At 29.2% G+C, this 11,309-nt stretch overlaps 2 protein-coding genes across 4 annotated transcripts; one reads left to right on the top strand and one right to left on the bottom strand.

Annotated features, from left to right (window-relative positions):
- Window positions 1-176: 176 nt before the first annotated feature.
- On the bottom strand, window positions 177-2,984 carry LOC117204509 (PP2C-like domain-containing protein CG9801). 2 transcript variants are annotated; one of them, XM_033441979.1, is made up of 7 exons: window positions 2,844-2,984; window positions 2,172-2,478; window positions 1,850-2,076; window positions 1,580-1,780; window positions 1,174-1,471; window positions 596-1,085; window positions 177-461 (listed from the first exon to the last, which is right to left on the bottom strand). In XM_033441979.1, the coding sequence occupies exons 2-7, from the start codon at window positions 2,336-2,338 to the stop codon at window positions 246-248; spliced, it is 1,599 nt and encodes a 532-aa protein (XP_033297870.1). In that variant the 5' UTR covers window positions 2,339-2,478; window positions 2,844-2,984; the 3' UTR covers window positions 177-245. The 2 variants fall into 2 exon arrangements, with proteins under 2 accessions (XP_033297870.1, XP_033297869.1); XM_033441978.1 differs by having other exon boundaries at window positions 2,793-2,918.
- On the top strand, window positions 2,929-8,861 carry LOC117204508 (protein zyg-11 homolog B-like). Of its 2 annotated transcripts, none has more exons than XM_033441976.1 (10): window positions 2,929-3,063; window positions 3,838-4,085; window positions 4,290-4,461; window positions 4,553-4,747; window positions 4,834-5,228; window positions 5,306-5,451; window positions 5,764-6,152; window positions 6,376-6,745; window positions 6,911-7,250; window positions 8,354-8,861. In XM_033441976.1, the coding sequence occupies exons 2-10, from the start codon at window positions 3,953-3,955 to the stop codon at window positions 8,500-8,502; spliced, it is 2,289 nt and encodes a 762-aa protein (XP_033297867.1). In that variant the 5' UTR covers window positions 2,929-3,063; window positions 3,838-3,952; the 3' UTR covers window positions 8,503-8,861. The 2 variants fall into 2 exon arrangements, with proteins under 2 accessions (XP_033297867.1, XP_033297868.1); XM_033441977.1 differs by lacking the exon at window positions 2,929-3,063 and adding an exon at window positions 3,256-3,562.
- Window positions 8,862-11,309: the final 2,448 nt, after the last annotated feature.

The following is an 11,309-nucleotide window of genomic DNA, read 5'->3' as shown; positions in this document are numbered from 1 at the left end:
ATATATATGTATATTTTACTTGCACACATCTATAAATTAAATTTATAATGAAATAAGTATTGCTACATGCTTATCTTTAAATGTATGTTTTTATTTTAAATAACAAAAAATTATATAAACAACTTAATCTCACAATAAAACATTAATTTCAACTCAATTCATTCATAAAATATCACTGTTGAAGAAAATTCTAAAATTTATTAATTTTCTTACAAATTGAAACTGTAATTTGTTATTGTAATTAATTATAAACCATATTCTGAATTGATAGATCCAACTACATATGCTACAACTGTAGCATGATCTAATTTCCCAGGGATCATGGAAACCTTATCCAAAGTTTTTATTCGTCGAGTTCTCTGTTCTTGTTTGGAAAGCTGAATTAATTGGCCATCTTTATTTTGTGCATAATATAAATCTGTATCTTCCAATATTCGTCTTTTAGCGGCAGTTATGCGTACCTTATTATGTATAAAAATTAAATGTTAGTATTAAAATTAACACTATGCCTTATTCTTTTCCTCCCTCATAAAAAGAACTTACAGTACATACATATTGTATTGCGTTCATTACTATTAAATGGTAAATAACTTACTGCAAAATCTAAGAGGAGTTCGCAGAGATGTTTGGCACTATTACATGGTGGTCCTTCTCCAGATACACCCCTTCTTAACAAATCTTCCATTCTAAGCAATGTGAGCTCGTGTCTTTGATATGCCTCAACTACAGGCAAGTTAGATTTATTTCTATTACTATTGCCGGATTCTGCATGTCTCAAGTTTTCTGCAGACTTTCGACGTGTTTTTGATCTTCCTTCAGTGTGATTTTTTACATTTGAATCAGGTACGGAATTGTGACATGGTAAAATAGCAAATTTTCCGACTACAGGATCAAAATTATCCGAAATTCCATCACTAGTCAAAAATACAATATCTCCTTTCTCAACTTCGGTCATTGCAAGAGTCAAATTATTCAATTCAGGATTAGATCCATCCACAGGGCCTAAAGCTCCAAGAGCATCACGCATGTCACGCATACAGTGAATATCATGGGATCCTCTTGTTATTTCTCTTACACCAGTTTTTCTGTCAATATGAAATATTGTTTTTATCTTAAACAATATTCTACTTAGTATCAGTAGGGATAATTTATAAGTTCTTGTTTATGTATTACCTTGAATACACATAAGCTAAACTGTCACCAACATTACAGGTACATGCCATATATTTATTTTTTTCTGTATTAGAATCAGAATTTGGCAGTGGCAGAACTGCACACACAGTTAATGTTGTAAGCATTCCTTGTTCCTGCAAAATTAACGAATGTGCAGCATGGAATGAACGAAGTAGTGCTATAAAAACGTCTTTTGTTGTAGTCATTTCTCCATTAATCGAAGGACAAAAAAGTGCTTTATTTAAGTATTCTATACTTCCATGTACTGCAGACCTTGCTGCAATACTTGCTTTGGTACCTAATAATTTTATTTCATTATAAAACACATATATATATGTATATGCATATATTGCCATATCTCTATATAATCTTATCTAAGATAGTCTACTATCATCTATAATCATACCCCAATTAACACCATCAGCAAGTGCTAAAATAGCTGAATTCGATCTTGCTACAATACCAAAACAATCTGCTATTGGTTCACCATTATTTGTATTATTTGTAGGATTTTTCTCATATAATGTAGTAGCAATTCCATAAGCTATTTCATGAGGATTAAACCAATCAGTAATACCAGCAATTGTAGGAGTTGTTGTTGTTGATGCTAAAGAAAATAATATTGTTAATGTATCTTGCTATTATTTCATAACTTCATAATGCCTTCAATACATACTATTTCTATACTGTTCTCCTTGATCTAACATATCAATGTAATCTATATCAATATCATTAATACTTAAATGTCTTTGTTGTACATTAACAGTTGTAAGTCCATTATCTGGACCTGTATGAGCGGAAACTACATCTCTATCTTGCTGAAAATTTCCAAGCTGCCTAATTGGAAGTTCCTCTGGATTTCTGCCATGCAAAATTGCTGGCCCTTCCTGTTTTGTTTCCAAACTGAAAATATATATATATATCAATATATGTCAACCCTTATTTAAGATGTTAATAAATAAAAATTATACATATGCACATTGCAAAAAGATTATTACCCATCAAGATACCGTGTAATAAAACAACCACTTGTAAAATCTTGCGTTAATGATCTAGGACTACGTAAAGTCTGTTCTCCCTGACTTAAATTTTCTACAGCTCCAGCCAAATTGCTAATAGATAGTTGTCGCATAAAACCAGCAACCTTTTTTCGCAAACTTGGCATTCTTTTATGAAATAAAATTTAAATGCAAGCAAAATGATCAATGCCACATAACATACAACATGACGTTATAAAATGACTGACACATATCAGTGGGCACTTAAACCATGATTTTATTTTGGAAAACACGTTCCTATCTAAACCTTAAAAACAAAGAAATTTATATCACAGTTACAAACTATATATCGCCATTTCTATGAGATATTTAATAATTCATATTTATATCCATACTTATATATGTGAAAAATCTAATATAATGCAGAGTAAAAAAATGATTAAATAATTAGATGCATTACAACTCTTAAAATTGAAAACTTTTAAATCAGTTTCTTTGACATATTCATTATTCATTTAATTTTAGGATAGAATATTTATCATTCTATAATATAAAATAATCATTAAGTTCACTACAAACAAATACTTTTAAACAATCCTTATATAGACATTATAATCGTACCTAGAAAAAATTCTTATGTATATTATACAGAAGTGAAATCGTAATACATACTGAAAAGCACATCGTTTTCCACTTTACCGCCATATTGATAGTGTGTCAATAACCGATGAATTCCCTTACAAGTAATATTTATCTTCTATTATGTCTTCAAGAATGAAAAGATTTGTGTAACTATTAAGGAATGTTCTCTAACTTTTACCTACAAATACTCTTCACAAAATAAATTTTTTTGATAAGGATAACAAATATATCAGATTTTTCTAATTCTGAGGTATGTATGTTTAAAATCATCATGAATCAACATAAAAAGATTTTAGAAATTAAACCAAACAAAAAAATTATAGTAGACAATATACTTTTCTGATTGTATTATTGTACTTAATAATCATGTTCACATATTTAACAATATGCATCTATATCGTATTTTTTAATCTGTTTTGACACTTAGCAAGTCAATATGGCGTCCTCTTCACAGGTGAGAGACTACAATTTTCTGCAGTTGTTTTCACAATTGCGTTCAGTGCTATTTGCATAAATAAGTTTACATAATCATTTAATAATTTTCTAAGAATATTCTACTCGCGAAATAAAGTTTAGTGTATCTAATAAATAACTTGTTAATTTCATACGTTTCTTTCGCTACGTGTTATACACAACGTGCTTAGATTACACAAACTGGTTAGAAACAAATATTTATTCCATTCGATGGACTTGTCATTATGTAATCATTATTTAAAATTCTGTCACCTGTATGTTAGGAATAAAATTATGTGTGTGGTTTTTTCTCGACATTTCCTTTAGAAAACGTCGCGTATACAATTGTATCTCATTTTTTAAGTGTACATTAGAATGTTTTTTAATATTTTGTTATCATAAGAAAGTTAAATTGCATGTGATCTAATTTTTTTCGGATGACAGGTGTATCGATTTTCATAAACTTAGTGTATTTCATTTTATAGTGTATGTTTAATATTAGAAAACTTACATTCTAAACATAGTGCATCAGATGTATATACATGTATATATGTGTGTTCTATGTTAACAGATTCTTTAAAATAAATATGAAAGAATGAGATGTTAAACTATTTGAAATAATCAATTATTTAAAAAGCTATAGAGGAAATAAAGGAAGAATATTTGTGTGTAAACAAGAAAGTAAAATGTTTGAGTCACCGAAAAGCCTCCTTGAGGTTTGCATAGATTTTATTTGTAACAATGTCTTGGATTTGTGTGACGTACACCTAGGTGATATGGAAGAACATTCCCCTAATTCACTGGATACAAACACATGTAGTAAGTATTCATCATAATTATTTAAGAAAATATTTTTTCAATTATCTTATATTTTATTCATATTTTACTTCATTTTAAAATGAATTTAGATATTTCATTAGAGTTAGAGGAAGCTATTTTAATGCAACAATTTGTTATAAGGTCTTAAATCAGTTAGTTAACTTTTAATAGATTGTAATAATACAGATATTTTAAATGCAATAGGTAAAGCATCTAACGATGGATCATCAAGTTCAGCTACAAGACTTAGTTTTAGACATCCAGATGCTTTTTTACCTGCTGAAGTATCAGAACAATTATTGGCTCACCTTTGTGAGAAAAAGACATTATCTGATTTAACAATTACACTTTTCAATGCAAAGTCCACAAGGTTAAGGTACTCATATCTCATTTTAAGTATGCAAATTTGATTGGAATGTAAAATCTACATAAAAAATGAAGTATTCACTATTTTTTATTATCCATAGACATGTACGGTTGAAAGATGCATCTACATTATCAGCGAAAGGCTTAAAAGTTTTAAAACAGCATAAAGTGGTAGATCTAATGGTAAATGGGTTGAAAATAACTGTTAATGATCTTATAAGTTGTTTAGGTGACTGGAGTTTACAAAATCTTAGATCATTAAGTGTAGCAAAAGGAAGTTTTATAGACTGTTCTCGGTATTTAATGCAATTAATTTATTTCTATAAATATAATTAAGTATTTTAAAATATTTAAATTATATATATCCATTATTTCATAATAGGTATTGTGTGGTAGTAACTTTAAGTAAATTGAGGTCATTGCATACATTAAATGTGTCATGTACAGAGTTTAATACACATGGTTTGGGGATAGTAGTTGAGGATCTTCCTCTTCTAGAAAGTTTAGACATTTCATGTACAAAGGTGAATGATATAACAGCACTGAAAAAGTGTAAAAATCGTCTAAAAACACTTAATATGTATAATGTGAAGATAGATGAAAATACAGATTTAGTCTCAGTATTATTGGAGCTGAATGAATTAAGGAATTTAGATATTTCGGATGAAAAAGATATGCATGCTCTTAACTGTATGTTTGTGCCCGGAAAGCCAGACATAGAAGATTTTTTGAAAGCTGTACATTGTATGCCATATCTAACTAGTTTAGATTTATCTGGTAATTATATAATTTATAATGTGTTTCTGTATAATATACAGATCAATTTAAGAACTTTGTCTTAATACTTAATATAGGTAGAAGTGATATAAATTCAAAAGATTTAAAAGAATTTATTAAAGCTCATACATATTTAAGGTTTTTGGGACTTGTAAGTACAGATGCTTGTTATGATGACAGTTTAACAAATCCCGCAGATGAATATTACAAGCCTGGACTTGTTGTAAGTATTATTAGGATATTCTATAGAAAGACAGTTATTAATAAAAAAAATACAGTAGACTCCCATATAACATGATGAAAAAATAGCAACCAGTATTCATAAAAACGTAATAAACGCACCATATGACATGTTAGATAAATGTAACATTTTAAAATATTTTTTGACTTTAGCTTAGAAAAATATTTTTACCTGCGTTATACTGGGGTCCACTACATAAGATTTCCACGAATAAAATATCCTATCTTAACATTTAAATAGACAAATGATTGAAAATATACTTGTATGTTCTAAGATATTTAATGTTTACTGTAGGTTACTGGTACAGCCACAGAATCCCAAATTTTGGAAGGTTTGAGAAGATATACATGCAGACCACTTTATCTCGAGAAATGTTTATTTAATTTATTCCGTTTAACACACAACTTTCTTGAATCACGGATTGATGTTATAAAATTAGTGTTGCCTGCAATGAGAGAACATCCACAAGAAGTACGTGTACAAGTGCCATGTACTGCATGTCTTTATAATCTCACAAAAGGTGAATTCTCCATTATGATTCACCCATCAATTCTCAAACAAGTTGTTGAACTAACAATGATTGCAATGGAATGTTATCCAGCCAACTATCGACTTCAAATGAATACATTATTAATTTTGTGTAGTGACAGAATTCTACAGGAAATTACTTTTGACAAATACAGGTAATCAAAATTCATAAAATTATATCTTTTGCATTTTATTGGATTGGTAACTAAGTGATTGCGGATTTTGTCAATAGGTGGTATTGATAGTTGCCAATAGTTGCCAACCCAATAGAAAGCATAAATATTACTTCTGTCTAAAATTTTATGTATTTATTAATATATAATTGCATTCTTTAAATCTATCTACAATTTATAGTTCAATTATTTTCCATTTATGTAGATGTGCAAGATTAGTGTTAAATTCTTTGTTGACCTTTAACGAACCCTCAATGAATCGTATGTCTGTTGCCATTTGCTCCATATTGGCAGCAAAAATATCAACGGTGGAAACATCTATGCTTGGTGCTCAACCTCAATATATGTCTAAATTATTAGCAATGGTTAGGACTAAAGTTGAAACTAGATCAGTAGACATAACAATGAAGTTTACATTAAGTGCTCTATGGAATTTAACCGATGAAAGTGCTACAACATGTGAAGTCTTTCTAGATGAAGGTGGGATGGAATTGTTTCTGAAAGTGTTAGAAAGTTTCCAAGGACAGTTTAGTGTTGAAACTAAAGTACTCGGTTCATTAAACAATATAGCAGAGGTTTGTAATATAATTCATGATTTTATAAATGCAGTAAATTTAGTTTAATTTTTTTTATAATTATTATATAAGTAGTTATTGTCTGGTTATGATTTAATCTATTAATGATTATAAGTACACATACACAGATTCGTATAATTGGCTATATTTTGTAATTCGTTATAGGTGGTTCATCTAAGACCAAGACTTATGCAACCTAGGTTCATTTCTATGCTTTCTACGTTACTGACATCTGTACATATTGATGTATCTTATTTCGCAGCAGGTATTGCTGCACATTTACTTAGCGATGGTCCACATACATGGCCTACAATATCCTTAATGCCAAGTAGAGATGTATTATTAGAACAATTAGCATATACTATAACACATTGGCAAACTCCTCAAGGGGAAATGGTTGCATATAGAAGTTTCCATCCATTTTTCCCACTTCTTCATTGTTCAGATGCATATCCTGTTCAGCTTTGGGCAGTTTGGGCAATACATCATGTATGCACAAAAAATCGTAAGTACATTTATATGAATGAATATACCTAATGTGATTATATATATGTCGGAGATGAAAGAACACCGGAGCCTTTGGAATTTTGGATAATCCCGCATCATTGTAATCTAAAGTCTACGATAGCTGTAATTAAACAATTGTAGTTATTCAATCCGATTGTAATTGTTCGCGAGTTGTGATAATGAGCTTGGGCTCGAGGCGACAGCCAGTCGCCGAACGTAGCCGCGGTCACAGGATGAACGCTTTGTCTAACAAAGGTAATGGAGTAATTCTATAGCTCTCCTTAAAAGAAATATTTCTGGCGGCACGCGACAGTAAACATTCCAACGGTTTCTGTCCCGTGGCTCGCCACACGCAGACCCTATTCTTCGAGCAAGATGATTGCCAGATGTCGATGCGTCTCCGCAGTACATGTTCAGCTAGCCTGAGGGCCCGTCATAAATTTTAGGATTTAGTTGACTAAAGTCCTTCAAACAAACAGTCTTTGTCCCAGCTACGGGAAGATAGGAGAGACCTATTTTTCAACGAACGACTAGCAACTTTCCCTCGAGGGCGGCTAGCATCTTTTTCTAACCACCGATATGGAGATTGACCAATTAGCAGCAACGCCAAATTCCCTCACCTTCTGAACGAAGGGTATCCTCGACGAATCCGATGATCTCGTGTCCTCAGACACACCCCATCATAGTTTTCCTCTGCAGCATCATCGCGGCGGAGAGTCATTCTCTCGTGAGGTCGTATTAGCGAGTTACTTAGAGTCTGTACGCTCGGTGGATATTCCACGTTTTCGCAAAGAGTCCGACTTAGATTTTTGTGAGCACGTACATCTATCATCCCGTTGACCGCGGATTCGTTATTGAACCTAAGACCAACATCACTAGTATCGCGAATGTCCAACCGCCGCGGTTGTTTGTCGAGTCGGTAGTATCCATACTCGTATTATCAGGCCGTACCTTCGTTATAACCCAACGATGACCAATTCCAATGAAGATTTATCAAGCGCCCACAACCCTATTCCTGACGCTTCTCCGACATATATTTAATCATATTAATAACAAAAATTATTGTTTATGTGTTATGTTTATATTATTACACTGTTGTAGCAAAACGGTATTGCAGTATGTTAGTCAGAGAAGGTGGAGTAGAGATATTAAAATGTTTGGAGAATATGCATACAGATCAGACAACAAGACCAAACCTACAAAGTTTATGTCGATCAATTTTTGAAACACTTGAACTAAATTCTCAATGATCACTATTGCCTTCCAAACTAAATTTGTTGAAACCATGAAGTTGGTATACTAGTCAATGTTTATCTCAATGCAATCTTATATCCTGTTCTGTAGACCAAATAATTAAAACTATTATGTGAACATGGATATTTGTCAAAAGAGGACTGAAATGAAACAAGTCCAGGATGTTGCTATTAAATTTTGTAGATTTACATTGAAGACCTGAATTATAAAGAATAACTGTGCATTATGAATACATTATATAATTATATTATATTATAATATTATAGATCTGATACTCAAAAAAGTATGTTGAATTTGTAGAATAAGTTACATTTAAAGCCTGATTATTACAAAAGAATACATTTAAATGCTTAAAGTTATGTATTGGGAGTTTAAAAGAGACAAATTTTTAACCTTCTAATATTACAATAATATTTTTTAATTATTAATTATATATTAATATGTCCAATATTTGTGTATCTCAAAGTGACTTAATTATGTAAAAATGAAATGATTTAATAAATAAGTGATAATTTTTTAAGAATTAATTTAGTTATCTTTTATAAGTCATATTGTTTGATATTATAAAATTTGAAAATATATTTTCATTTTAAAGTTCCAACCTAATAAATTCAGTAATTATTAAGTAGATTATTGAAAAATTTATCTAATTTACTGACATGTTTGAGGTATTTTTATTTGTACTAAAATTAGGTATCTAATATATCTCTTGTGGCCATTAAAAGTACTAATTATGTTAGAAATATTCAGAATCTGTACACATACTTCGTGTTAACATCACAAACAAAATGATAACTAGACTAGAATCTAATAAATATATGCTTCAAAAATGTAATTTATTTACATTACTATGTAGTTATTAAAAGATACAGTGGTAAATATTTTATTATGTTGTACTTTTAACATAATGAATTCCGGTCTTCAATTTTTTCTGTTATATCCCTTTTACAACCTTCCCATGAATTGTAAACTTTTTAAAAATCAATTGTGCATTTATATGCTTTCAGAGATATAAAGAAATACAAATTCTTCTAATAAAACAACAAACAAATTGTTCTAATAAAACAACTACAACAATATTCTGGTTATATCTGTTATTAAAATATTACTAATTTATATAAGAATAAAATTTATCCACCTGGTAACATTAATTGAAATGTAAAAATATCGGTTTAAATACTACTGACTGTTAATAAACACAAATCATTAATCCTTGGAGAAGTTAATTTTATTTTACCTATTTATAATAATGCTAAATATAAATATATATAAATCCAGTGATATATTCAACATGTGATTTTTAAGCCAAGAAAATCTTTATTGACCACCCGATCATGTTACATTTATATATTACACTTATATGTTAATTATCTTTTCTTTTCTTTTCTTTCTTTCTTTCTTTTTCTTAATGGAACGTAAAAACTGTTCATGAAATTTGTATGATTATCACTCAATTGATGCTGATGCTGCACTGCACCTGCAAAATACTTAGCGACATGGAAGTAACGTTACGAAATGTGGTTCGATTATTAATATGTGGAAACTTGGCTCTCCTCCTAACATCATAGCACAGTGGATTAATAGTTCAAAAACATTTTACACGCATCTTACAAATTAGTAGCAATATGTTTGAGATAAAATTGAGGATGTATAGTTAGTAATAAATAAATGAAAGTTGCACACATTATTAATATCATTTTAGAAATTGTAACAATCATTACTCTCCGCAACTTTCACTTACTGTAGCATACAAAAGTTACTATAAATTATAGTAATATGATATTACTCTAGATATTTACATTGCAGTTCAATTCTTTTCATTGTATATCTAAAGTATATTCTTAAATATAAACTTATACAATTGAAAAATATGAAATTATTAAACATTGATTTTAGAGTTATTATAAATATATGAAAACTATATTGTAATAATATTACTTAAATAGCCACACCATGAACTTTATTTTTAACCATAATTATATTATCAGCCTTTATACTATACCAAAAAATATTCTAAAATTATTATTGCTATTTTATAATTTATTAAAATCAATTTCTAAATTGTTAATATACTTCTTTGAATATCGCGTATACTATAAAAATTGTTCTCTCTGTGTACAATTTAATATTATCTTAACATATTTAATATTATTATCATCTTTATTAACAGTCACAATTATATTTAAGTAATTTAAAATCGAGAGATGATCCTTTTATATATTATATTAATTTGTTTTAAGTAGGAAAAAATCTAATTTTAAATGCATTATAGTCTAATATATTGAGCTAAATACAAATTTTAGCAAATAATAAAAATATTTGAGTTTTTCTACAATATGCTAATATGTCAGGTATAAAAAACAAAAATTACATTTTAAGAAATTTACTATAATTGTTACAAAAAGAAAGATAACATAAGTTACGGATGATGATATCTTACAATTATTTAGATATGCATGAAAAGGAATGACACATTTTTTATTTTGTAATAACCCAAGATATAAACATAAATTTTTTCAAAATGCATAACAGATTAACAATTACATTTCTTTTGTGCTAAAATAGTATTTAGTAATTATAGAGTTGTATATTTATGCATATATCCATATATATAAATTTGCGTGTGTACGTATATATATATGTATGCATTTACGTTGCATACATACATACACGCGCGCGCTCATTTAATCAGTGCATTTTTTTTGTATATATCAATATAATGTTATTAACATCCCAGTGTTTTATATACTTTTGTAATCTAAACAAACTGAAGTTCTTGGGAACTAATAAAGGCTGATACTAC

This window comes from Bombus bifarius, unplaced genomic scaffold (assembly GCF_011952205.1).
Source record: "Bombus bifarius isolate JDL3187 unplaced genomic scaffold, Bbif_JDL3187 scf7180000007978, whole genome shotgun sequence".
NCBI lineage: Eukaryota > Metazoa > Arthropoda > Insecta > Hymenoptera > Apidae > Bombus > Bombus bifarius.
The sequence above is the reverse complement of the archived record's forward strand: the minus strand, read 5'-3'. Positions and strand labels throughout refer to the sequence as shown.

Excerpts from the sequence above, each read along its gene's own strand:
- LOC117204509 (XM_033441979.1), bottom strand. The coding sequence starts at position 2,338 with ATGCCAAGTTTGCGAAAAAAGGTTGCTGGTTTTATGCGACAACTATCT. Across the intron at positions 2,077-2,171 it reads ATTACACGGTATCTTGATGG|TTTGGAAACAAAACAGGAAG; the intron begins GTAATAATCTTT and ends ATATATTTTCAG. Across the intron at positions 1,086-1,173 it reads TTAGCTTATGTGTATTCAAG|AAAAACTGGTGTAAGAGAAA; the intron begins GTAATACATAAA and ends TCATATTGACAG.
- LOC117204508 (XM_033441976.1), top strand. The coding sequence starts at position 3,953 with ATGTTTGAGTCACCGAAAAGCCTCCTTGAGGTTTGCATAGATTTTATT. Across the intron at positions 4,748-4,833 it reads AGTTTTATAGACTGTTCTCG|GTATTGTGTGGTAGTAACTT; the intron begins GTATTTAATGCA and ends ATTTCATAATAG. Across the intron at positions 6,153-6,375 it reads ATTACTTTTGACAAATACAG|ATGTGCAAGATTAGTGTTAA; the intron begins GTAATCAAAATT and ends CCATTTATGTAG.